At 49.0% G+C, this 23,168-nt stretch overlaps 1 protein-coding gene across 5 annotated transcripts in view; it reads left to right on the top strand.

Moving 5' to 3' along the window:
• Positions 1 to 23,168, top strand: part of TMEM120B (transmembrane protein 120B) — a 38,103-nt gene that overhangs the window by 7,330 nt on the left and 7,605 nt on the right. For 4 of the 5 annotated variants that reach the window (XR_003756996.2, XR_003756995.2, XM_029058613.2 and 1 more), the window contains exons 2-6: positions 7,320 to 7,438; positions 9,575 to 9,691; positions 10,713 to 10,772; positions 12,319 to 12,414; positions 19,272 to 19,361. Coding sequence is in view for 3 of the 5 variants with exons in the window: in XM_029058613.2 (XP_028914446.1) it covers positions 7,320 to 7,438; positions 9,575 to 9,691; positions 10,713 to 10,772; positions 12,319 to 12,414; positions 19,272 to 19,361 (482 nt within the window). In the remaining 2 variants the exon portion in view is untranslated. The remainder of the gene's footprint in view (positions 1 to 7,319; positions 7,439 to 9,574; positions 9,692 to 10,712; positions 10,773 to 12,318; positions 12,415 to 19,271; positions 19,362 to 23,168) is intronic. The other variant, XM_039910435.1, reaches the window with a different exon arrangement.

Genomic DNA, 23,168 nt, shown 5'->3' with positions numbered 1-23,168 from the left:
TAGATGTTTGGACTTCTGGATGCTTTTTCTACATCCCCAAGAAGGGATTCTTGAAGAAACTGGAGTCCCTTCTCCAGACCTCTCTATGATGAGACCCTGATCCTTCAGAAATGGGCTATTTGCCCTCTCCCAGACCCGTATCTTAAGATGGTGGGTGGGGTAGACTGTGTGTTAGTGGAATGGGCAAGGGGCTGAGATTCAGGAAATGCAGGTTCTAAACCCAGTTCTACCTTTTGCCTGCTGTGTGGCCCTAGGCAAGTCACTTAACCTCTCTGAACTTCAGTTTCCTTGTCTGTAAAATGGGGAGTAGATACCTGCTCTCCCTGTCTTCTCAACTGTGAGTCCTGTGTGCTTCGACTGAGTGTTTACTGTATGCTAAGCATTATGCTGATAGTACTCTGATAGATACAAGACAACCAGATCTGACAGTTCCTGCTCCACAAGGGGCTTACAAAGAGAGAGAATGGGTATTTTATCCCTATTTCAGAGATAGAAAACTGGCCCAGAGAAGTTAACTTGCCCAAGGTCATGCAGCAAACAAATAGATGGACCAGTAATAGAACCTAGATTTCCTGCCTTGTGCTCTTTCCAAGATTCTCTTGTATTTGGTCCAGGGTTTAGCATAGTGCTTGGTGCATAACAATAATATTTATGAGCATCCCCCAAGGACAGGGACCATGTCTGATTCCCACCTGTGTCTTTTCTTCCAGCCTGTAGTACAGTACTCCGCATCCAGTAAGCACTTAATGTTATTACTACTGAATATTTACTATGACAGTACTCTGTCTGCTTCCCTCCTCTTGGTAGAGTAAGAGTTTTGAGCACCATTCAGTACTGGCATTAAGGTTTGGGGTAGAGAGGTACCTTTTTAACCATTAAAGCCCTGGTTACACCCATAATAATGTCTCAGTGGCTCCCTTTCCTTCTGAGACCCATGTGAGTCAAGATAAATTCCATGCTTGCCCTCTGTTCTCTTCCATTTTTGGGGTGATGTTTTCACCTTGGGAACTCTGGCTTCAGGGACACCCAAACAGGAAGGAAAGGGGATTTTTTTCTTATTTTTAGGTAGGCAGTTGGGAGGGGTGTGGGGGGGGAATTCCACAGTTATATTCAGCTTCCCTAAATCCTCTCTTCCCACAATGTCAAGGCCTGTTTGCTGAGAAGCTTGCCTTCTTTCAAAATGACTTGTCTGGATCATTAGGTGTTTTCTGGGTAATGGCCTGTGCTGGGGCCCTCTTGTCATCTGGACAGGACTAGACTGTTATGTTTCAGCCCAAAGCCGAATGCAAAATGCACAGATTTCCATGGTGTGCAGGGTGACCCCGAAGGTCACTAATTGCCACCATGGGTAATTAAATCTCCTGCCTTACCATGTGTGCTCGTAGCCTATGCCCTTCCATTCCAAGGGAGCCAGGAAGCCTGCCTTTGGTCAAGGAAGAGAAGGGCAGACAATCCTGTCAGCCTGGAGCAACAGAGGGAGTGGGTGGGCTGGCCCCAGTTCTGGCCTCCTGCCCATTCACCCGGCTGCTGCCTGTTCTGAATGCCCGGCCAGAGCTGGACGAGGCCCAGGGGTCCAGTATGCATCTCCCTGCCCCAAGCAGGAGCACACCTGCCCAGTGACCTAGTTTTCTCTTTTCCTGCACTGCAGGCCACCTGGGCCCTCCACCTGTGCTGGCCACCAAGTCCTTCCAACTGCAAAGTCAAACTCAGAGTGTACTCCTCCAGGCATTACCTGGGCTGCCTGTGGAACGGGATAGGGGAAAAAAGTGGTTGAGTCCTTTAGGACCCTCCCTCCCTCCCTCTTCCAAGAATTTGACCAGAGAGAGGTTCCTTGTAAGCTGCCGTCCTTGCAATGTTAAGAATCAGGGGCATCTATTGAATACCTATGGGGGCCAGAACATTGTACTAACCACTTGGGAGAGCACAGTAGAATTAGGCACGATCCCTGCCATCAAGAGAGGAGGCAAACGCTGAAATAGACTGCATAAAGGAGGAGTACAAAGATATGACTTATGTGTGTAAGCTCCCAAGTGCTTAGGTGATGTGGAAGTGCTGAGGTAGCAGCTGGGGGTAGGAGATACAGGAAGCGGAGATGATAAATTTACTGAGGAAAGCCTTCCTGGAAGAGGTGCTACTCTTTGCCAAATGAAGTGTCTGCAGGACACTCACTCCTTATGGAAGGTAGAGGAGCTGGCTCGTCCTCAGGGAGCTGGGCTTGGGTAGGAGAGTTGGGAGGTCCAGGAGACTGGGTTGGTAGTGAGGAGGAGGATGAAAAGGAGGTGAAGTTGTTTTACTGAAAAGTTATAGTTTGGCTCCAAGCATTCAGATAATTGAGGCCAAAGTGTACAGCATGGCTCATTGGAAAGAGCACAGGCTGGGGAGTCAGAGGTCATGGGTTCGAATCCCGGCTCCACCACTTGTCAGCTATGTGACTGTGGGCAAGTCACTTAACTTCTCTGTGCCTCAGTATCCTCATTCGGGAAATGATTAAGACTGTGAGCCTCACGTGGCACAACCTGATTACCCTGTATTTACCCCAGCACTTAGAACAGTGCTCTGCACATAGTAAGCACTTAACAAATACCAACATTATTATTGTTATTGTTTGGCCTTTGCCACCCGGAGAATTTGCCCATGAGGATATTGCTTCTTTGTCCTCGGAATTAGTCTCAGGAGGCAAATCTTGATTATTTCAGTTTCAAGATACTCCAAAGAAGACTTTCTCTCAGATACTCTGAATCCAACTCTTTGTGGGTGACTGACAGGACCCTCCCCCCTGCCCCCCACCCCCAACCTCCCTATTGCCTCCAAATGGTGATAGTCTTCTTTTCCAGTTCTCAGAAGTTGTTTTTCTAGAAAGCGATTTCAGGTTGGTGGTGGTTGATTCTGGAGCTAATAGCTTCTCATTAAGCAAGCTGAGACAGCATGAACTCCAGAGCCCTTCGTTGCCATAATGAATATGTATCAAGGTTCTTATTCTGGGCCCTCTACATTCTGCAGAGGAGACTAAGACCCCATCCTCCAACTGCTGAGAGTCTAATGGGGGCAGGACGGGCACAGATCATCAATTTCAGTTTTAGCTCTTGCTGTTGTTGTGGCCTGCCTTTGGAGCCAGGGGAGTGGCATACTGGTTGGGCAGGCTGAGGCAGGGATCTCACGCTTCTCCTTTGCAGTCAGAGAGGTCTTCCTAGGGGAAGTGTGCCGCCCTGGAGTCTCCCTTGGAGGGATGTAGAACTGGAGGTGGGAATGCGGTTTGGAGGGAGGAGCAGGAGCGAGGAGCTGGAGTGGTGATAAAAAGAGGTAGTCTGCCACAGGACTGTGTGGAAAGAGGCAGCAGAGCGGAGATGAAAAAGGCCAGGTTGCCTGGAATGGATTGGTGAAAGGGCTCAAAACCAAAGGCAAGGAGTTTTCCAAATGCCTGGATACTGTATCCTGTAGCAGCCCTTTGGCCTTGATCTTTCAACTGACAGATTCCAGCAATTCCTGTCACCAGGATATAGGGGCCATAGGACCCCACCAAATGGGGATGGTGGGGGTGGCGGTGGTGGCCCCCACAGCTCTTTCAGCTAGACTTCCAGACTTGCTCACTTTGGGTCTCCAAAAAAGTTTCAGAGTTTCCAGTCAGGCCTTAATTGATCCAAAATGGGGGCTTTTGGGCCTCTGAGCTCTCCATCTCTCCCAAAATCCCTGCCCGTCCCCATCTCATCCCTCCTAAAATCCTTGCCTGTCTCTGCCTCATCTTTTTTTTTAATGGTACTTGTTAAGTGCTTACTATGTGCCAGGCATTGTTCTAAGCACAGGGGTTGATACAAGCTAATCGGGTTGGACACAGTCCCTGTCCCACATGGGGCATCCCATCTTAGTCCCATTTTACCAATGAGGGAACTGAGGCCCGGAGAAGTTAGTGCCTTGCCAAAGGTCATACAATGAACAAGTGGCGGAGCCCGGATTAGAACCCAGATAATAATAATAATAATAATAATAATAATGTTGGTATTTGTTAAACGCTTACTATGTGCCGAGCACTGTTCTAAGCGCTGGGGTAGACATAGGGGAATCAGGTTGTCCCACGTGGGGCTCACAGTCTTAATCCCCATTTTACAGATGAGGGAACTGAGGCACAGAGAAGTTAAGTGACTTGCCCACAGTCACACAGCCGACAAGTGGCAGATCTTACTGACTCCCAGGTCTGTGCTCTGTCCACTCTGCCATGCTGCTTCTCCCCATCCCCAGACCCCCACCCCTTGAAAAGTTGACACCCCTCTAGGGGGCTATGGTAAAGAACTCTGATAAAGTTCTTGTATTTGTTACTATTAATCAGTGATATTCGTTGAGCACTCCTGTGTGCAGAGCACTAACATCAGTGTTTGGAAGGGTACAGTAGAGTTGAGTACCAGGAGGTTACCTGTTAGGAGGGGAGATAGGAATTATAAATTACAGTTAGAGGAGGCCCCCAGATAGAAGCACCTGTACCTAAGTGCTGCGGGAGTATCGATGTGGGATGCCATTGAAGGTGAAGAAGGGTCACATGCAGATGTTCTTACTGGGGCCGGGACTCACCTGGGAGGGAAAGGGGTGGTGGTGGTGACCCATGCTCAGTCCCCCTCTTCCCATGAACACGTTCTTCCCCCTTTTTCCCCCCCGCCGCTGCCGCCTCTGCTGCCAAACTGAGCAGTGGCAATTTAAAACAAACTAGAAAAGCAAGTGACCTTCACGGGGGGACCGTGGGCACCCATCCATGCTGCAGGGACTTGTGTCCTAGGCTGGGCCCTGCTGGGGTGAGAGGTCCTGGCTTGCTGCTTAGCCATCTCAACTCTCTCCCTCTGGCCGAGATTGGCAGCCTGCAAGAGCGGACCCACCAAAACGCCCCCCTCGACATTGGGAATGGAGGACGAACCTTTGCCCTTCCCCAGTTTGCTTGAGGGAGGGACACCTCGGAAGAGAAGAGAGACAGGAAGGCGTGAGTCTCGGGGCTGGGAGACCCGAGTGGACATTTGGCCATCTCCCCACCCCTAACTCAGCTCTCACTGAAGCTGCACCTTGACTTTATCAAGGGCCAGGAGCTCTTCCTACTTCAGGGCCTCAGGCCAGTGGTTTGGTCCCTTAGAAGGGTTCGGTCTAAGCGCGCCTGAACATTGGTTTTGTAGAGGGTGGGGGTGAGGTGGTGTCTGTAGGGTTCTGACCACTCTTTAGGAATAACCTCTCTCACCTTCCTTCCTGCCACCTGGCGTGATTTTCTCCAAGTTCCTGCTCACGGAGTAGGTGCGTTGAGTAGAACCACTGAGTTCTAGTTACTGAAGACCAGTTTGGCCCTGTGCAGCGTCTGCCATTTAGCTCTCCTTGCTCCCCTCAATCCCTCCTGCCGGACATCCAGGAGGTTAGGCTGACTCCTGGCCCAGAACACCACCATTGCTGCTAGGTGATTCCTCTCCCTTGTCCCTGGCCTTCTGCCACTCCCTATACAGCTGGGTGGCTCCTGTCTCCTGTTCCACCCCCCTGCCACTCCCTATGACAGCCCGGTGGCTCCTTGGCCCCTTCCTACCCCTCTGCCATTTCCTGTCGCACGATTTCACCCCTTTCAGGAGACTGCATCTTCCAATAGGAAGAGCACTGGCTGGGGAATCTTGGGTTCCAAGATTATTGACTTTGTGACCTTAAGCAAATCACTAAACTCCTCTGGGCCTCAGTTTCCCATCTGTAATATGGGAATAATGATACCTGCTTTCCCCTTCACCCATCTTGCAGAGGGTTCATAAGGGCAATCGAGCTCGTGGATGTGAAAGTGCTTTGAACTCTTCGGAAGAAAGGGGTTCTATAAGCATGAAATTGATGTTTTTTTGAGATGCTTTTGTGGGCAGTGCCAAATGGATTTGGCTAAGAGCCTCAGAGGGAGCTCTCTGGGTCTGACTGAGTCTGGGCATGCGGGGAAAAATGATTTGGAATGTATACATGATCCTCGGAGGCTGCTCCGTATCGGCCAGCTGAAGCAGAGAGAGGTGCCACTGAGTAACCTCAATCCTGTCGCATGTGTGTCGGAGTTGGGGAGGAGGGAAGGGTTGCACTCCTCAGGCCTCTTCTGGTTCTAGCAAAGGCAGGTAACTTCCTGTACAGAGGTAGTTTCCCTGTTTATAAAACCAGGCCTTCTAGAGATAAGGTCTGCAACTTCATCACCATCAAGTGTGTATCAAGGGCCTACAGATAGTAGAACAAGGCTCTCTCTGCCTCTTAGATTGTGAGCCCGACATTGGACAGGGATATGAGACCGATGTGATTCTACCCTAATGCTTATCACTCTGCTTTGACCCAGAGAAAAAGCTTAGAAAAGACCACAGCCCAGCTGCCAGGGAGGAAGATGCCAATGTATTGTTTCCTTTCCTGAGAATCATTTCTCAATGGGCCTGGCACTGCCGAGGTTGGCCAGTCCTGGAGAAAGGGACTGGGCTCCACCACCACCCTCCCCCCCACAAAATACCCTTACGTCCCACCCCTCTAGGTGACAGAAATACCTAGTAAGTGCCTAAGAATATAAATGAGCCACTTGAATGCATAAAAGTCACTGCTTTTATGGTGACTTTTATGCTCAAATGGTCAGTGAAAATTGAGATATCTGGAGATGGGTGGGGTTAATCTGGGTAGGCTTCCTGGAGGAAAGTTGGTTTGGTAGTGTTAATGAAGAAAAGGGACCTGGCTTAGCAAAAAGGAAAGCAGAAGGCAACTGGAAGTGGAGGGAGCAGGTATACCGATATGGAAGTGGGAAAGAGAGGCAAAAGATGGCAAGAAGGTTTGGTGCCCATGCCAGGCCTTTGGTCCTGTGGGCTCCATTCCCCACCCCACTCCCAGCTAGAAACAGATGTTATTGCCAGGACCCAGGGTTTCCCTTTTCCCCAGTTGGTTTGGCCCCCAAGTGTAAGAACGATTAATCTAAGGTGTTTGAGGTTTGCTCACCTCCCATTCCTGTGCCTTAGAGGCTGGCAGCATGGTCTGTTCTTGGAGAGCTGCCAGGAAGTCAGAAAGTCAGCCTCTAGGACCCTGCCTTGGGACCCCCTGCCCCCCTGGGACTTCACGTTCCTGATGCATCCTCCTTTTCTTGCCACTTCGTTCAATTAATCAGTGATTATTTATCACTGGTGTACTTACTGTGTGCAACACACTTTACTAAGCACTTCTGGGGCTGGACTCCAGAGAGGGACCATCCCATGAGATAGGCAGGATTTATGCAGAGAGACCCCTGGGCCAAGAGCCGGGAAACCAGGATTCTTGGGTTCTAGACCCTGAGAAGCCCAGGTGGCTCACTCTCCACTTTCTTGCATGTCATATAGGAAACTCACAAGGTCTACAGGCAGAAGCTGGAAGAGCTGACCACGGTCCAAGCTGTTTGCAGTAGCTCCATCAACAAGCAGAAGAAGAGGCTGAGAGACCTGAAGTGCAGCCTCCAGAGGTATACTGGGATCTCTGGCTTGGCCAGGGGGTTGGTGGGCTCAGGGCATTGAAGGAGGCATGGGGTCAAGAGCGGAAGAGGAAAGGGTGTTTGGAAGAGGTGGTGAGATATCATGGTTATGTCATAATCTGGATCAGTCCTTCTTTCTTCCATACTGTTGGGGTGTCACCTCATTGGTCCTCAGCTCTCATGAGACTGAGTTATCCCCACTTTCCATGCAGCGATACCGAAGTATAAAGGACCAGCGCTCTGCCAATTGAGGGCGGTAAAGCTGGGTCTTGGTCCGGCCCAGATTCTTCCCCCATCCCAGCCCCACAGCACTTATGTACATATCTGTAATTTATTTATACTCATTTGTCTTCGCCACTCTAGATTGTAAGCTCATCATGAGCAGGGAATGTGTCTGTTTATTATTGTATTGTACTCTCCCAAGTGCTCAGTACAATATTCTGCACACAGTAAGTGCTCAATAAATACGATTGGATGAATGAATGAGAAGCAGTTGGACCTTTTGGGAAGAAACTGGGACTTGGAGTCAGAAAACATGGGTTCTAGTACTGCCTTGGCCACTTGTCTGCTGGGTGACCTCAGGGAAGTGGCTTAACCTCTCTGCTTCAGTTTCCTTGTCTGGAAACTGGGAATTAAAATATCCACCCTCCCTCTGTCTTAGATATGAATCACTGTGAGGGAAAAGTATGGGAAAGGTGGCACATAGCAAGCGCTTAATAAATTTTGTGTGTTGCTTTCCCTTGGTTTTGGGTGGTGGGCGGGCCCTTCGATTGAAGGCTTTAGTCCCCGACTGTTCTCTGGGACTCAGACGCCAGTCTGTTTGCCTACTCTGCCCAGCCTGGCTCTGGCATCACCTGCCCCCAGCCTTAGCCCAGCAGAGCCGGGCAGGTTAACAGAAGGCCATTCACCCTGTGTTAAGAGAAGGTGGGCTTCGTTGGCCTGGCTCAGGCAGTGTTTTTCCACCACTTGGCCCATCTGAGGGAAGGTGGGATCTCAGGAGAAGCGGGAGGGGCATGTGCCAGGTAGGAGAGGGGAGTACCAGCTGCGGAGCCCAGAATAGCCCACTGTTCTGACCCCGGGGTGGCACAAGCAGCCAGTGCACGTGACCAAGGAATTGAGGATCCAGTGACAGTGACTGACTTGCAGCCAGAAACTGTCCTGCCAAGCAGGGTGACTTGACGTAGAATCAGCATGGCCTATTGGATAGAGCACAGGCCTGGGAGCTAGAAGGACCAAGGGTCTAATTCTGGCTCCACCACTTGTCTGCTGTGTGACCTTAAGCAAGTCACTTTACTTCTGGGTATCAGTTACCTCATCTGTAAATTGGGGATTAAGGCTGTGAGCTTGTTTCTACCCCGGCACTTAGAACAGTGCTTGACACACACAAATACCATCATCACTGACTTCCAACATACCTACTGGGCTTTGGAGACCTTTGCCCTCGACTCAGGATCATCTCCCATACTCACAGACCATAAACCTTCTGTCAGCCAGATTCCCGCCTCTGGATGTTGTTGACCTCGGGCCTGGGAGCAGAGTTCTGGTTCTGATTCTGACTCACTCTGCGACCTCGGGAGAGTTGTTTAACTGGAGAAGCAGCATGGCATAGGGGATAGAGCACGGGCCTGGGATTCAGAAGGTCATCGCACCTTAGACAAGTCACTTCTCTGGCCCTCAGTTACTTCATCTGTAAAATGGGGATTAAGACTGTGAGCCCCATATGGGACAGGGACTGAATCCAATCCGATATGCTCGTAATCACCCCAGAGCTTAGTACAGTGCCTGGCACTTAGTAAGCACTTAATAAATACCACTATAATTATTATTAGTATCCTGTCTGGGCAGTGGTATCCCGGACTCTAAAATGGGTCCAGGTGCCATTTTGGGCTTTTGGATCTCTGATGATTGGCCCTGGCTAACGATGGGCTGGATGAGCAACCTGTGGCCTCCTCCATTCTTCCACACCATTCCCTGATTGCGGGACCCCAGGTAGGACTGAGCGGGGTTGGGGGCGGGGGCATTTTGTTGGGCCGCAGGCAAGAAGGAAGTTTGATAACCTTGGGTGTGGCAGATCAGGGAGAGGATGAGACACCTTCAGTGGAACCATCTGTGCCCTCTCCCCGGCAGGTTCAAGCGCCATGCCACCTGTGAGGAGGCGGAGCTCATCCAGCAGATCAGTGCCAACATCAAGGAGCGGCAGAATGTTTTTTTTGACATGGAAGCTTATCTGCCCAAGAAGAATGGGTATGGTGGGCCCAGGAGGGGAGGGGGCTTTGGCGCTTTGCATGTGGGTCTTACCCGCAGCCTTGTCCTCCATCTCAGGGAATGGGCCTAAACACTCGGTCCTCGTCTGCATGGCCTTCTGGGTATTTTCATCTCTGTTTTGGGTTGTGAAAGGGGGAGGCTCCCTAGCAGTGCGGGTAGATTCTCCTAGAGCCAGACAGTCCTAGAGCTAGAGGAGCTTGAGAAGTCACCTGGTCTAGTCCTCTGCCTCCAGGCAGGCCTAAACCATCCAGGATGAATGTTTTTCTTTTTCCTTTTGTCAAACTCACCAGGGTAGAAACTGCACTTTTTCCCTTAGTAGTCCATTTAGCCACCCTCCAAGCGGGAGTTTTTCCTTCTAATGAGATGCTTGTTTGCTACAGTTTAAGCCTATTTCCTGGGTGCTCCCCAAGTGGAGATGGAGAATAAGATCAGGTCAGTGCCCTCCCTTTAGCCTCCCCAGATTAATTCTTCACTGTAGGTCCTCCAGAGTCAGGCTAGGGGTCGGGGCACTGACTAAATGTATCATACCCGCTGCTCTCAGAGTGGAGCTCCATCTGGAAAGTGTGGATCCCCAGATTTTCCAGGTCCCTTGAGTTTTTTCCATAATTAGGGCAGTTCTGCAGAAAAACAGCCAAGCCTTGCCACCTGCCCAGCTGGTTTTCCCACCTGATTCTCTTCACCTGGAAAGTGTGAGGCCTTGGGCTGGGCCCTGACTCCTGAGGCCCTGGGCCTGCCTCTAGCCCGCCTCCCGACCAGGGCTGTCTCCCAACCCAGGGGCTTGGTTGAGGGCTCTGCCTCCTCCTGGAGGATTGAGCTGCTGCCTCCTGCTGCTCTGGGTCCAGGAGGAACATATCTACACTGAAAGCTCACTATGGTCAGAGAATATGTGAGCTAATTCTGTTGTACTCTCCCAAGTGTTTAGTACAGTGCTGTGCACACAGTAAGTGCCCAATAAATGCCATTGATTGAATGCTTATCTGTTCTGGGACTTGTCTTGCAGGCTGTACTTAAACCTGGTCCTGGGCAATGTCAACGTGACTCTCCTGAGCAACCAGGCCAAGTGAGTATGACAGCTCTGCCCTAAACCTTGGGCAGCCTGTCTTTAGAGGAAGATCATGGGCAGGGAAAATGTCTGTTATATTCCTATATCGTACTCTCCCGAGCACTTAGTTCAGTGCTCTGCACACAGTAAGTTCTTGATAAATACGATTGATTGATGGGCACTGGCTAGCTTGTTTGGAGGGAGATGGGCACTACAGTCCTGACTCTATTTGACCCACTGGTCTGCTGTATGTTCTTGGGCAAGTCACTTAACTTCTCTGTGCCCTTAGTTTCCTCATCTATAAAATAGGGATTAAATACCTGTTCTCCTCTCCCTTAGATTGTGAGCCCCATGTGGGACAGGGACTGTGTTCAATCTGCTTATCTTCTATCTACCACAGAGCTTAGAACAGTGCTTGGCACATTGTAAGTGGTTAACAAATGCCACCATTATCATTATGGTTGTTAAGACCCTTTAAGTGGTTTATCCTCTGAGGCCTGAGTGTCCCATCCCTTGATCTTTGTGGCTAAGTATTTGTGTTGAAGCATTTCCCTCCACATTCTTAGCACAAGGAGCAGAAAATCATTTTCTATCCCTACTGTGTTCCTGGGTAACCCAGATTTAAGATTAGATGAGAAGCAGCATGGCTTGGGAGTCACAGGTCATGGGTTCTAATCCGGGCTCTGCCACTTATCAGCTGTGTGACTTTGGGCAAGTCACTTAACTTCACTGCCCCTCAGTTACTTCATCTGTTAAATGGGGATTAAGACTATGAGCCCCACGTGGGACAACCTGATTCCTTTGTTTCTACCCCAACACTTAGAACTGTGTGTGGCACATAGTAAGCATTTAACAATTACCATTATTATAATTATCATCTAACTTCTGCTCTAAACAGAGGAGGAGGAGGACACCATTTGGCTACTCAACACTGAATGGTTCCCCCATGTATGTCCTGAGGCTGATTGGCAGCAAATCTTCTGGAGGATCTGAGGATGCCAAATGCTCTACTCTTTTTTTAAAATAGTATTTAAGTGCCTACTTAAGTTCCACATGGTACTCACAATCTTAACCCCCAATTAAGAAGTGAGGTAACTGAGCAGAGAAGTGAAGTGACTTGCCCAAGGACACACAACAGACAAGTGGCAGAGCCGGAATTAGAACCCAGCTCCTTCTGACTCCCAGGCCCGTGCTCTGCCCACTAAGTCATGCTGCTATTCTGTTGTTGGGGCCCAAGTTGGAGTCTAGACCCAGCTCCTGCCCCTAGATGGCTTAAGGTTTTAGATAAGGTGGGGAATGGGCATTAATACGTGAATCGACCCGCCTTGGTTTCAAGAGTGATTACTGTGGGTTGCCAGTTGTCCTGGAGAGTTGGAGAAGTGGGTCTGGTAATCAGAGAAAGCTTCCTGGGAGAGGATGCCCATAAGGTGGGATGTGGGTGGGCAAGGTATGGCAACAGCTGGGAAACCTGGGCCCAAGCCCTTCCCCCTTGGACAAGAACCTGCAATGGTGGAAAGACTGTGGTGGCCAAACTTCTCATTATTCTTGGTTGGTGCCCTTGCAGGTTTGCCTACAAAGATGAATATGAGAAGTTCAAGCTCTACTTAACAATCATCTTGTTACTTGGTGCTGTGGCTTGCAGGTTTATTCTTCACTACAGGTGAGAGGGGCTTTGGTTCCTGAGCTGTAAAGGAGAAGGGATGGTTCAGTGATGTAGGGGCTCTGTACCATCTTGCCCTCTCAACTTCAGGTCTCAACCAGTTTTTCTCTCCTGCTCCCAAAAGGTCACATAGCAGGCAAGTGGCAGAGCTGGAATTAGAATCCAGGTCCTCATATTCCCAGGTTTGTGCTCCTTCCACTAGGCCACGCTGCTTCACAGACCTGGGAGACCCTTCCAGGTCCCACAGTACTTATATGCATTTTCTTGTAATTTATATTAATTTATTAATATCTTTATATTAACATCTGCAAGCTCATTGTGGGCAGGCAATATGTCTGTTTATTGTTATATTGTACTCTCCCAAGTGCTGAATACAGTGCTCTGCACACAGTAAGTGCTCAATAAATACAACTGAATGAATGAAAAGAAGCCAAAGGGCTTGGCAGGTCTCACCCAAGACTGTGGTTTCTTTACCCCTTGACTGGGAAGAGACTCTGTAAATGTAGGGAGCCCCTGTGGCTACTGCAGGCCAAAGAAAGTGCTGAATAGAGAGCCTTGACTAGAGAGCTGGAAGGAGCTTTGAGCAGCATTTATTGAGCACTTTCTATGAGCAGAACATTTGGCTCACAGAAGAAGACTAGAGCCCTGATCTCAAGGAGCTTACAAGCTAATAAGGATGAATACATTTATAGTATTGGTTTTCCATCACATTTTTCTGCTTCTATTGTAGTGATAATCATCACACCCACCAACCTCTTTGTCTCTCAAACCAAAAACCTTAAGCAATGACCTCAATTCCTCTCTCCCCCCACACCCCCAATATTCAATCTGTCACCAAATTCTGTCATTTCCTCCTCCTCAACCTCTCCAGATTCCGCCCTTTCCTCTACATCCAAACCCTAGCCACACTTGTCCAAGCACACTGTATATTCCAACTCAACTACTGCATCAGCCTCTTTACAGACCTCCCTGCCTCCATCCTCACTCCTCTCCAGACCATACTTCACTCTGCAGCAAGGATCATTTCCCTAAAACTTTATTTTTCCCATATCTCTCCACTTGTTAAAAAGTCCAGTGGTTCCCTATTCCTCTCTGCATCAAGCAGAAACTCCTGACCATTGCACAATCAGCTTTCTCCCCACCTACCTATCCTTGCTCCTTTCCCACTCACCCCAGCTCACATGCTTTTTCTTCTCATGCCAACCTACTCAGTGGGCCTCTTACTCATCTTTCTCTCTCCATCTATTTTTCTTTTTAAATCAGTGCTTTGACTGTCAGCCCCATCTGAGACAGGGATTGTTTCCAACCTAACTTGCATCTTCCCCAGTGCTTAGAACAGTGCTCAACTCATAAAAAGTGCTTAACAAATACAATAATAATGATAATATAATATTAATAGTACTTAAGCACTTTGTGCCTGGCTGTATAAAGTCCTGGGATAGATACAAGGTAATCAGATGGAACATAGTCCCTGTCCCCCATGGACTCACAGTCTAAGTAGGAGAAAGTTGGATTCCTTTTTTCCAGATTAGATAGTTGAAGCACAGAGAAGTTAAGTGACTTGCCCAAAGTCACACAGCAGACAAGTGGTGGAGCTGGGATTAGAACCTGGGTCCTCTGACTCCCAACCCTGAGCTCTTGCCACTAGTCTACTGGTTCCTCTTGCTAAAACCTTCCCTTCCTCTGCCTAGAAATCCATCCCCCTTCACATCCAGTAGACTGCTGCTCTCACCATTTTCAGGGCCTTTTCTAAAATCACATCTCCAATTAACTTCCTCCCCCAATTAATTTCACATCTCTATAGCCTCTTTCCCCTACAACTGCAGCGTGGCCTAGTGGATAGAGTACTAACCTGGGAGTTCATGGGACTTGGGTTCTAATCCTGGCTATGCCTCTTGTCTGCTGTGTATTTATTTATTTATTCATATTAATGTCTGTCTCCCATTCTTGACTGTAATCTCGCCATGGACAAGGGAATGTGACTGCTAATTCTGTTGTAGCTTACTCTCCCAAATGCTTAGTACATAAGTGCTCAATAAATACAGTTGAATAATTGCTATGTAACCGTGGGCAATCATTTGACTTCTGTGCCTCAGTTACATCTGCAAAGTGGGGATTAAGACCGAGAACCCCATGTAGGATGTGGACTGTGCCCATCCTTATTAGCTTGTATATATCCCAGCACTTAGTATAGTGTCTGGTGCATAGTAAGTGCATAACAAATACTGGGTTGTTGTTGTTTTTTTATAGTGCCTGTGGGGTGGGGAGGAGGAGCAGAAGAAAACGGGGGCTTAGTCTGTTATCAGTTATCTATTATGACCTACTTATAATTATTTTGCATTAGTTTCCAAGCCCCCCAGAAAGGGGTTGGTGGGAGGCGGGATGGGGCGGGGGTTCTGAAATAGTGCAGCAGTGACTCAGAGCTGCCTACCTGTCTAGCTGCTGAAGACAGAGAGGGGCTCGGTGGGAAGCCAGATGATTAACATAACAATGGAAAGGGCGGGGCAGGTGTCAGTGTGGGAAGACAATACACCCATTGAGATAATCCTGCCTGATAACAACTGTGCATTTGTTCTTCAGAGGTAGAACAAAAATTAAAATAATCTTGAACAACAACCCTCTTTGCTTATTCACTTTCCTTGCTGATGTATACAATAAGGCCATGCATAAATCGTCCCATGTGATTTTTCTCCCCCACCCCCTAAATTCTGGGTGCCTGGCATATTCAGCATCCTCGGAGAACTGCAACAGCAGACAATATTTCATAGGGCAGTTGAGAAGCAGGTTACCCCATGCTTCTCTGTCTCCCTGTCTCTCTCATACAGAGAAGCAGCGTGGCTCAGTGGAAAGAGCCCGGGCCTGGGAGTTAGAGGTCATGGGTTCGAATCCTGGCTCTGCCACTTATCTGTGTGACTTTGGGCAAGTCACTTCACTTCTCTGTGCCTCAGTTACCTCGTCTGTAAAATGGGGATTAAGACTGTGAGCCTCATGAGGGATAACCTGATTACCCTATATCTACCCCAGCGCTTAGAACAGTGCTCTGCAAATAGTAAGCGCTTAACAAATACCAACATTGTTATTATTACACACCCTCACTTTTTGAGGTATTTGGTGTTGTACTTACTATATATGCCAGGCACTGTACTAAGCCCTGGGAGAGATGCAAGCTAATCAGCTTGGACAAAATCCCTGTCCCAAATGGGGCTCACAGTCTTACTCCCCATTTTAGAGATGAGGGAACAGAGGTATAGAGAAATTAAGTGAGTTTCCCTAAATCATATAGGAGACAAATGTTGGAGCTGGGATTAGAACCCAGGTCCTTCTGATTCCCATGGCCCGTTTTCTATCCATTAGGTCATGCTGCTTCTCAATTTAACAACATAGCAGCGGGCTTGCTTACCTTCCTGGGAGCCACACCTAAGTTTCTGAAATGTTAACACCCCCACCCCCAAAAAAACCCAACAGGGCAGAATCAGCCTCCTCATTACTTTCCCTGCCTCCAGCCTCTCTGGTCCAACTTCCACTGTGCTGCCTGATCATTTTTCTAAAGCAACATTCTGCACACATTTCTCAAAAACCTCTGCATCAAGCAGAAATTCCTAACCACTGGCTTTAAGGCATTCAGTCAGTTCTTTCCCTTATCCACACTCTTCTCACACTTGACCCCAGCTTGCATGCTTTAGTCCTTTCAAGCCATTTTATTCACTGTGCTTCTCTTCTCCTCTCTCTCACTTCTGACCTCTTATTCCCTCCCTCCCTCTTCATAGCTACCAAATGGCAGCTCTCCTCATTGTTAAAGCCTTTTTAAAAGGACATATAAGGCCCTACTCATTCATCTCTAACCTTTCCTTTTATTCCCTCCTCCCCCAAAATATCAATGCAGCCCAACCTCACCCCCAAGGCACTTAATTTCTCACAACCCCCTTGGGTGAGCACCTCCAAACATATTTTAGGCATCCTTTTACTTCTTGCTATCTGTAGCTTACCTAAATGTCTGTCTCACTATCAAGATTATAAACTCTTTGAGGGCAGGGATCATGTTGATGCGCTTGTTCAGTTCTGTTTGCATAGTGTGTGTGCAATAAATGCTATGGATTCCTGATTGACTAGGGGATCACTTTGGAGGACCCTGTGTTCTGTGAGCTCCCTCCTTTAAGCCCATCTGCACATCATGTTTGCCAGGGTTTGTGCTGGTCTGTCCAGGGCCTGTGGATCGAGCTCCAGTCCCAAATTTGGAGGAGCTGAGGCATATGGCAATGGGCTAGATGATCGATCAATCAGTCACTCGTTTTATTGAGCCGCTTACTTAGTGCAGAGCACTCTACTAAGCACTGGGGAAAGTATTCTACATTGGAGTTGGTAGGGACGTTCTCTGCCCAAAACGAGCTTACAGTCTAGAGCGGGAGACAGACAAGACTGTAAGCTTGTTGTGGGCAGGAAATGTCTATTTATTGTTGTATTGTACTCTCCCAAGCACTTAGTATAGTGCTCAATTCATTCATTCAATAGTCATTGAGTGCTTACTATGTGCAGAGCACTGTACTAAGTGCTTGGAATGTACAATTCGGCAACAGAGACAATCCCTGCCCATCGATGGGCGTACAGTCTAATTGGGGGAGACAGACAGACAAAAACAAGACAACTTAATTGCAATAAATAGAATCAAGGGGATGTATACCTCATTAACAAAATAAATAGGGTAATAAAAATATATGCAAATGAGCACAGTGCTGAGGGGAAGGGAGAGGGGGAGGAGCAGAGGGAAAGGGGGTAAAGGGGGCTTAGCTGAGGGGAGGTGAAGGGGGGCCAGAGGGAGCAGAGGGAAAAGGGGAATCTCAGTCTGGGAAGGCCTCTTGGAGGAGGTGAACTCTCAGTAGGGCTTTGAAGAGGGGAAGAGAATTAGTTTGGCAGAGGAGAGGAGGGAGGGCATTCCAGGACAGCGGGAGGACTTGGGCCAGGGGTTGATGGCGGGATAGGTGTGAAGGGGGGATGGTGAGGAGGTGAGCTGCAGAGGAGTGGAGTGTGCAGGGTGGGCAGTAGAAAGAAGGGAGGTGAGGTAGGAGTGGCAAGGTGATGGAAAGCCTTGAAGCCCAGAGTGAGTTTTTGTTTCATGCGGAGGTTGATAGGCAACCACTGGAGGATTTTAAGGAGGGGAGTGACATGCCCAGAGCGTTTCTGCAGGAAGATGATCCGGGCAGGGAAATGAAGAATACACTGGAGCGGGGAGAGACAGGAGGAAGGGATATTCATTCATTCATTCAGTAGTATTTATTGAGCGCTTACTATCTGCAGAGCACTGTACTAAGTGCTTGGAATGTACAATTCAGCAACAGAGACAATCCCTGCCCATTGATGGGCTTACAGTCTAATGTGGGAGACACAGACAAAAACAATAGCAATAAATAGAATCAAGGGGATGTACATCTCATTAACAAAATAAATAGGGTGGTAATATATACAAATGAGCGGAGGAGCACAGTGCTGAGTGGAGGGGAAGGGAGAGGGGGAGGAGCAAAGGGAAAGCGGGGAAAGGGAGCTTAGCTGAGGGGAGGTGAAGGGGGGGCAGAGAGGCAACAGAGGGAGCAGAGGGAAAAGGGGAAGCTCAGTCTGGGAAGGCCTCTTGGAGGAGGTGAGCTCAGTAGGACTTTGAAGAGGGGAAGAGAGTTAGTTTGGCAGAGGAGAGGAGGGAGGGCATTCCAGGACAGCAGGAAGACGTGGGCCAGGGTCGACGGCGGGATAGGCGAGAATGGGGGATGGTGAGGTGGGTGGCAGAGGAGTGGAGCCAATGGGGTGGGCAGTAGAAAGAAGGGAATAGAGGTAGAAGGGGGCAAGGTGATGGAAAGCCTTGAAGCCTAGAGTGAGAAGTTTTTGTTTCATGCGGAGGTTGATAGGCAACCACTGGAGGTTTTCAGAAGGGGAGTGACATGCCCAGAGCGTTTCTGCAGGAAGATGAGCCGGGCAGCGGAATGAAGAATAGTCTGGAGTGGGGAGAGACAGGAGGAAGGGAGATCAGAGAGAAGGCTGACACAGTAATCCAGCTGGGATATTATGAGAGCCTGTACCAGTAAGATAGCTCAATAAATACAAGTGAATGAGTGGAAATAAATAAATTACTGATATGTATGTAAATGTCAAGGAGCTGAGGGAGGGGTGAATAAAGGAAGCAAATCCAAGTGCAGAAAAAGGCTTAATAGAATAAGTATCCTAAACCTCTTGGTACCTACCTGGAGCCAGGGCTTTGGGGAGGGGGCCGTTCTTCCCCAACATCGTAGCCTCTTTGTCCATCAGCCCCTGAGTCGCAGGATGTTGTGGGACCCCCCCCAGCTGGGGGCACCCTGCAGCCATGCTCTACAGGCCCTTAGCAGCGCTGGCTGACCCAGGAGACTCATGTGGCCCGCTAGCACAGAACTGAGCTAACCACTTGTGACCAGCATCATGGTCAGTGTCCTAGCAGTTGGTGCACTAAGCGACTTCCTCAAGGTCGCATATGGCAAATGTGTCTGCATGGCCTCCCAACCTGACCCAGTGCACTGGCTGCTGCTTCCCCTGGTTGGCTGGAAATAGTCATTTGAATTCTGCCTTTTGCTCTTGAGATGCTCTCTTGTCCTTTTAGATATTCTTAGATTTGGGATTTTAAAATAGGGAAGAGCCTTTTCCTGATATGACCTCTTCCCCCTCTTTTCCCATAATAATAATAATAATAATAATAATAATGGTCTTGTTAAGTGCTTACTATGTGCCTAGCACCATGCTAGGTGCTGGGAAGGGGACCATAAGGTTTTCTCTCTAGTTGGGGGCGGGAAAGGAAGAGTATAGGTGCTGAGGATTTTGAGCCTGATTTTTCCCTTTTGTTTTAGAGTAACTGACGAAGTGTTCAACTTCCTGCTGGTTTGGTATTATTGCACCTTGACCATCAGAGAGAGCATTCTCATCAGCAACGGATCCAGGTACAGGCGGGCTTGGGGAGCCAGAGCATGGGTGGAGAACAGCACCTTAGACGGCCAAGGGTCAGGGTCAGACTGGTCTGGAGGGTCAGCGTTCATTGGGCCGGGATTTTGCCCTCAGCCCCACTCTGGTCCCAGACAGACGCTGTGGGGGCGGGAGCTCCTTTAGGTAGCTTTGGTTCTTTGGGAGGGCGAAGCGGGTGCCAGCCACCAGAGAGTGTAAGCTAACTGTGGACAGGAAACATGTCTACCAGCTCTGTTGTATTGTACTCTCCCAAGGACTTACTACAGCGCTCTTCACAGTAAGCACCCGATAAATATGAGTGATTGAAGTAATTGGCCCAAATGGTAAGAGCACAGGACTGGGAATCAGAAGACCTGAATTCTAATCCTGACTCTGCTGTGCGGCGTTTGGACCTCAGTTTCCTCATCTGTAAAATGGGGATTAATGCCTGCTCTTCCTCATTAGATGGTGAGCCTTGGGACGGGGACTGTGTCCAATATGATTATCGTGTAGCACTTAGTACAGTGCACATAGTAAGCTCTCAATACGATTGAGTGAATGAATGAATGAATGTATCTTGCTCAGTGCATGACGCCCAGTGGGCATTTAACAAACACTTCCAATGATAATGACATGGTGAACGGAGGATCCAGGGGCAAGGATGACACCATTCCCTTTTCCAGTTCTCTGATGTATTGCTATTCCAATCAGCCTACTTTTCCTCTCCTTTCAAGCACTGCTCTAAGAATTAAAAAATTCCAACTAGGGGACGCCCAGCCTCTTTCTGAGGCATCTGTTTGATTGAGTGATCTGCACCTAGTGGTAAAAAAAAATAGAACTGCAAACTCCTACAGAGATGATGCTTGAATTATTATTATTACTATTGGATTGAGCGCTTACTACGTGTCAAGCACTGTTCTAAACACAGGGATAGATACAAGTTAATCAGATCAGACACAGTCCTTGTCCCACCTGGGACTCACAGTCTAAGTAGGAGGGAGAACAGATAGAGAAACAGCATGGCTTAGTGGCAAGAGCCCGGTCTTGAGAGTCAGAACGTGGGTTCTAATCCCTGCTCTGCCACTTGTCTGCAGTGTGACCTTGGCAAGCCACTTCACTTCTCTGTGCCTCAGTTCCCTCATCTGTAAAATGGTGATGAAGACTGCGAGCCCCACCTGGGACAACTTGATTATCTTGTATCTAGAAAACAGTGCTTGGCACATAGTAAGGGGCTTAACAAATGGTAATGGTAATGATGGTAATCCCATCATTATTATTATATTATTATTAGATATTTCATCCCTATTTTACAGTTGAGGAAATTGAGGCACAGAGAAGTTGTGACTTGGTTGACTAAGTGATTTAAGCTGAGCTGATCTTCCACCAAGCCTCCAATGCGTTGGGTCCCCTTCCTAACAATAAGAACAGTACTTGTTAGCACTTTCTAAGCCAAGCCAACACTGTCCTAAGTGCTCGTGGAGATACAAGCTAATCAGGTTGGACACAATTCCTGTCCCACATGGAGCTCAACAGTCTAGCTATGTGGGGAGTAGGATTTAATCCTCATTTTACAGATGAGGTAACTGAGGCACGGAGAAGTTAAGTAATTTGTCCAAGGTTTGCCAAAGACTAGTGGTAGAGCCGGGAATAGAACCCAGGTCCTGACTCCCAGACCCGTGTGCTTTCCTCAAGGCCACACTGGACTACCCCTGCAGCCAGGGGGGCACCCACTGCTTGGGGCCCTCTCCTCTCAGGTGGTGTATCCCTGCTCAGCCTGGCAGGGTGGGGCAGCCAGCTCACAATGGGGAGAACAGTGAGAGCCATGGGTCCTCCAGAAACCATCCTTTCACCCTGAGCTCTACCTCCTTACATTCAAAGAGATACTGCGGAGCAAAACGAACGAGTACTAATAATAATGATGTTGGTATTTAAGCACTTATTATGTGCAGAGCACTATTCTAAGCGCTGGGGTAGATACAGGGTAATCAGGTTGACCCACGTGAGGCTCACAGTTAATCCCCATTTTACAGATGAGGTAACTGAGGCACAGAGAAGTTAAGTGATCCATTCTGATCCTCCTTGACCTCTCTGCTGCCTTTGACACTGTCGACCATCCCCTCCTCCTCCATACCTTATCTCACCTTGGCTTCACGGACTCTGTCCTCTCCTGGTTCTCCTCTCACCTCTCTGGCCGATCATTCTCGGTCTCCTTCGCTGGAGCCTCCTCCCCCTCCCATCCTTTAACTGTTGGAGTTCCTCAAGGGTCAGTTCTTGGCCCTCTTCTGTTCTCCATTTACACTCACTCCCTCGGTGAACTCATCCGCTCTCACGGCTTTGACTACCATCTCTACGCAGATGACACGCAGATCTACATCTCCGCCCCTGTCCTCTCCCCCTCCCTTTAGGCTCGCATCTCCTCCTGCCTCCGGGACGTCTCCACCTGGATGTCGGCCCGCCACCTAAAACTCAACATGAGCAAGATTGAGCTCCTCATCTTCCCTCCCAAACCCGGTCCTCTCCCAGACTTCTCTATCACCGTGGATGGCACGACCATCCTTCCTGTCCCTCGGGCCCGCGATCTCGGTGTCATCCTTGACTCGTCCCTCTCGTTCACCCCACACATCCTATCCGTTACCAAGACCTGCCGGTTTCACCTCTACAATATCGCCAAGATCCGCCCTTTCCTCTCCACCCAAACGGCTACCTTACTATTACGGGCTCTCGTTATATCCCGGCTAGACTACTGTGTCAGCCTTCTCTCTGACCTCCCTTCCTCCTCTCTCGCCCCGCTCCGGTCTATTCTTCACTCCGCTGCCCGGCTCATCTTCCCGCAGAAACGATCTGGTCATGTCACTCCCCTTCTTAAACAACTCCAGTGGTTGCCTATCGACCTCCGCTCCAAACAAAAACTCCTCACTCTAGGCTTCGAGGCTCTCCATCACCTCGCCCCTTCCTACCTCTCCTCCCTTCTCTCTTTCTACCGCCCACCCCGCACGCTCCACTCCTCTGCCGCCCACCTCCTCACCGTCCCTCGGTCTCGCCTATCCCGCCGTCGACCCCTGGGTCACGTCCTCCCGCGGTCCTGGAACGCCCTCCCTCCTCACCTCCGCCAAACTGATTCTCTTTCCCTCTTCAAAACCCTACTTAAAAATCACCTCCTCCAAGAGGCGTTCCCAGACTGAGCTCCTCTTCCCCCTCTACTCCCTCTGCCATCCCCCCTTTACCTCTCCGCAGCTAAAGCCTCATTTTCCCCTTTTCCCTCTGCTCCTCCACCTCTCCCTTCCCATCCCCACAGCACTGTACTCGTCCGCTCAACTGTATATATTTTCGTTACCCTATTTATTTTGTTAATGAATTGTACATCACCTTGATTCTATTTAGTTGCCATTGTTTTTACGAGATGTTCTTCCCCTTGACGCTGTTTATTGCCATTGTTCTTGTCTGTCCGTCTCCCCCGATTAGACTGTAAGCCCGTCAAACGGCAGGGACTGTCTCTATCTGTTGCCGACTTGTTCATCCCAAGCGCTTAGTACAGTGCTCTGCACATAGTAAGCGCTCAATAAATACTATTGAATTAAGTGACTTGCCCACAGTCACCCAGCTGCCAAATGGCAGAGCCGGGATTCGAACCCATGACCTCTGACTCCCAAGCCCGGACTCTTTCCACTGAGCCATGCTGCTTTGAGTACTAATAATAACAGCCTTTATTAAGAGCTCACCCTATACTAAACGCTGGGTAGATGCAAGGTAATGAGATAACACAGTCCCTGTCTCATATTCATTCAGTCAGTCATATTTATTGAGTG

Source organism: Ornithorhynchus anatinus, chromosome 2 (assembly GCF_004115215.2).
Source record: "Ornithorhynchus anatinus isolate Pmale09 chromosome 2, mOrnAna1.pri.v4, whole genome shotgun sequence".
Classification (NCBI taxonomy): domain Eukaryota; kingdom Metazoa; phylum Chordata; class Mammalia; order Monotremata; family Ornithorhynchidae; genus Ornithorhynchus; species Ornithorhynchus anatinus.
The sequence above is the reverse complement of the archived record's forward strand: the minus strand, read 5'-3'. Positions and strand labels throughout refer to the sequence as shown.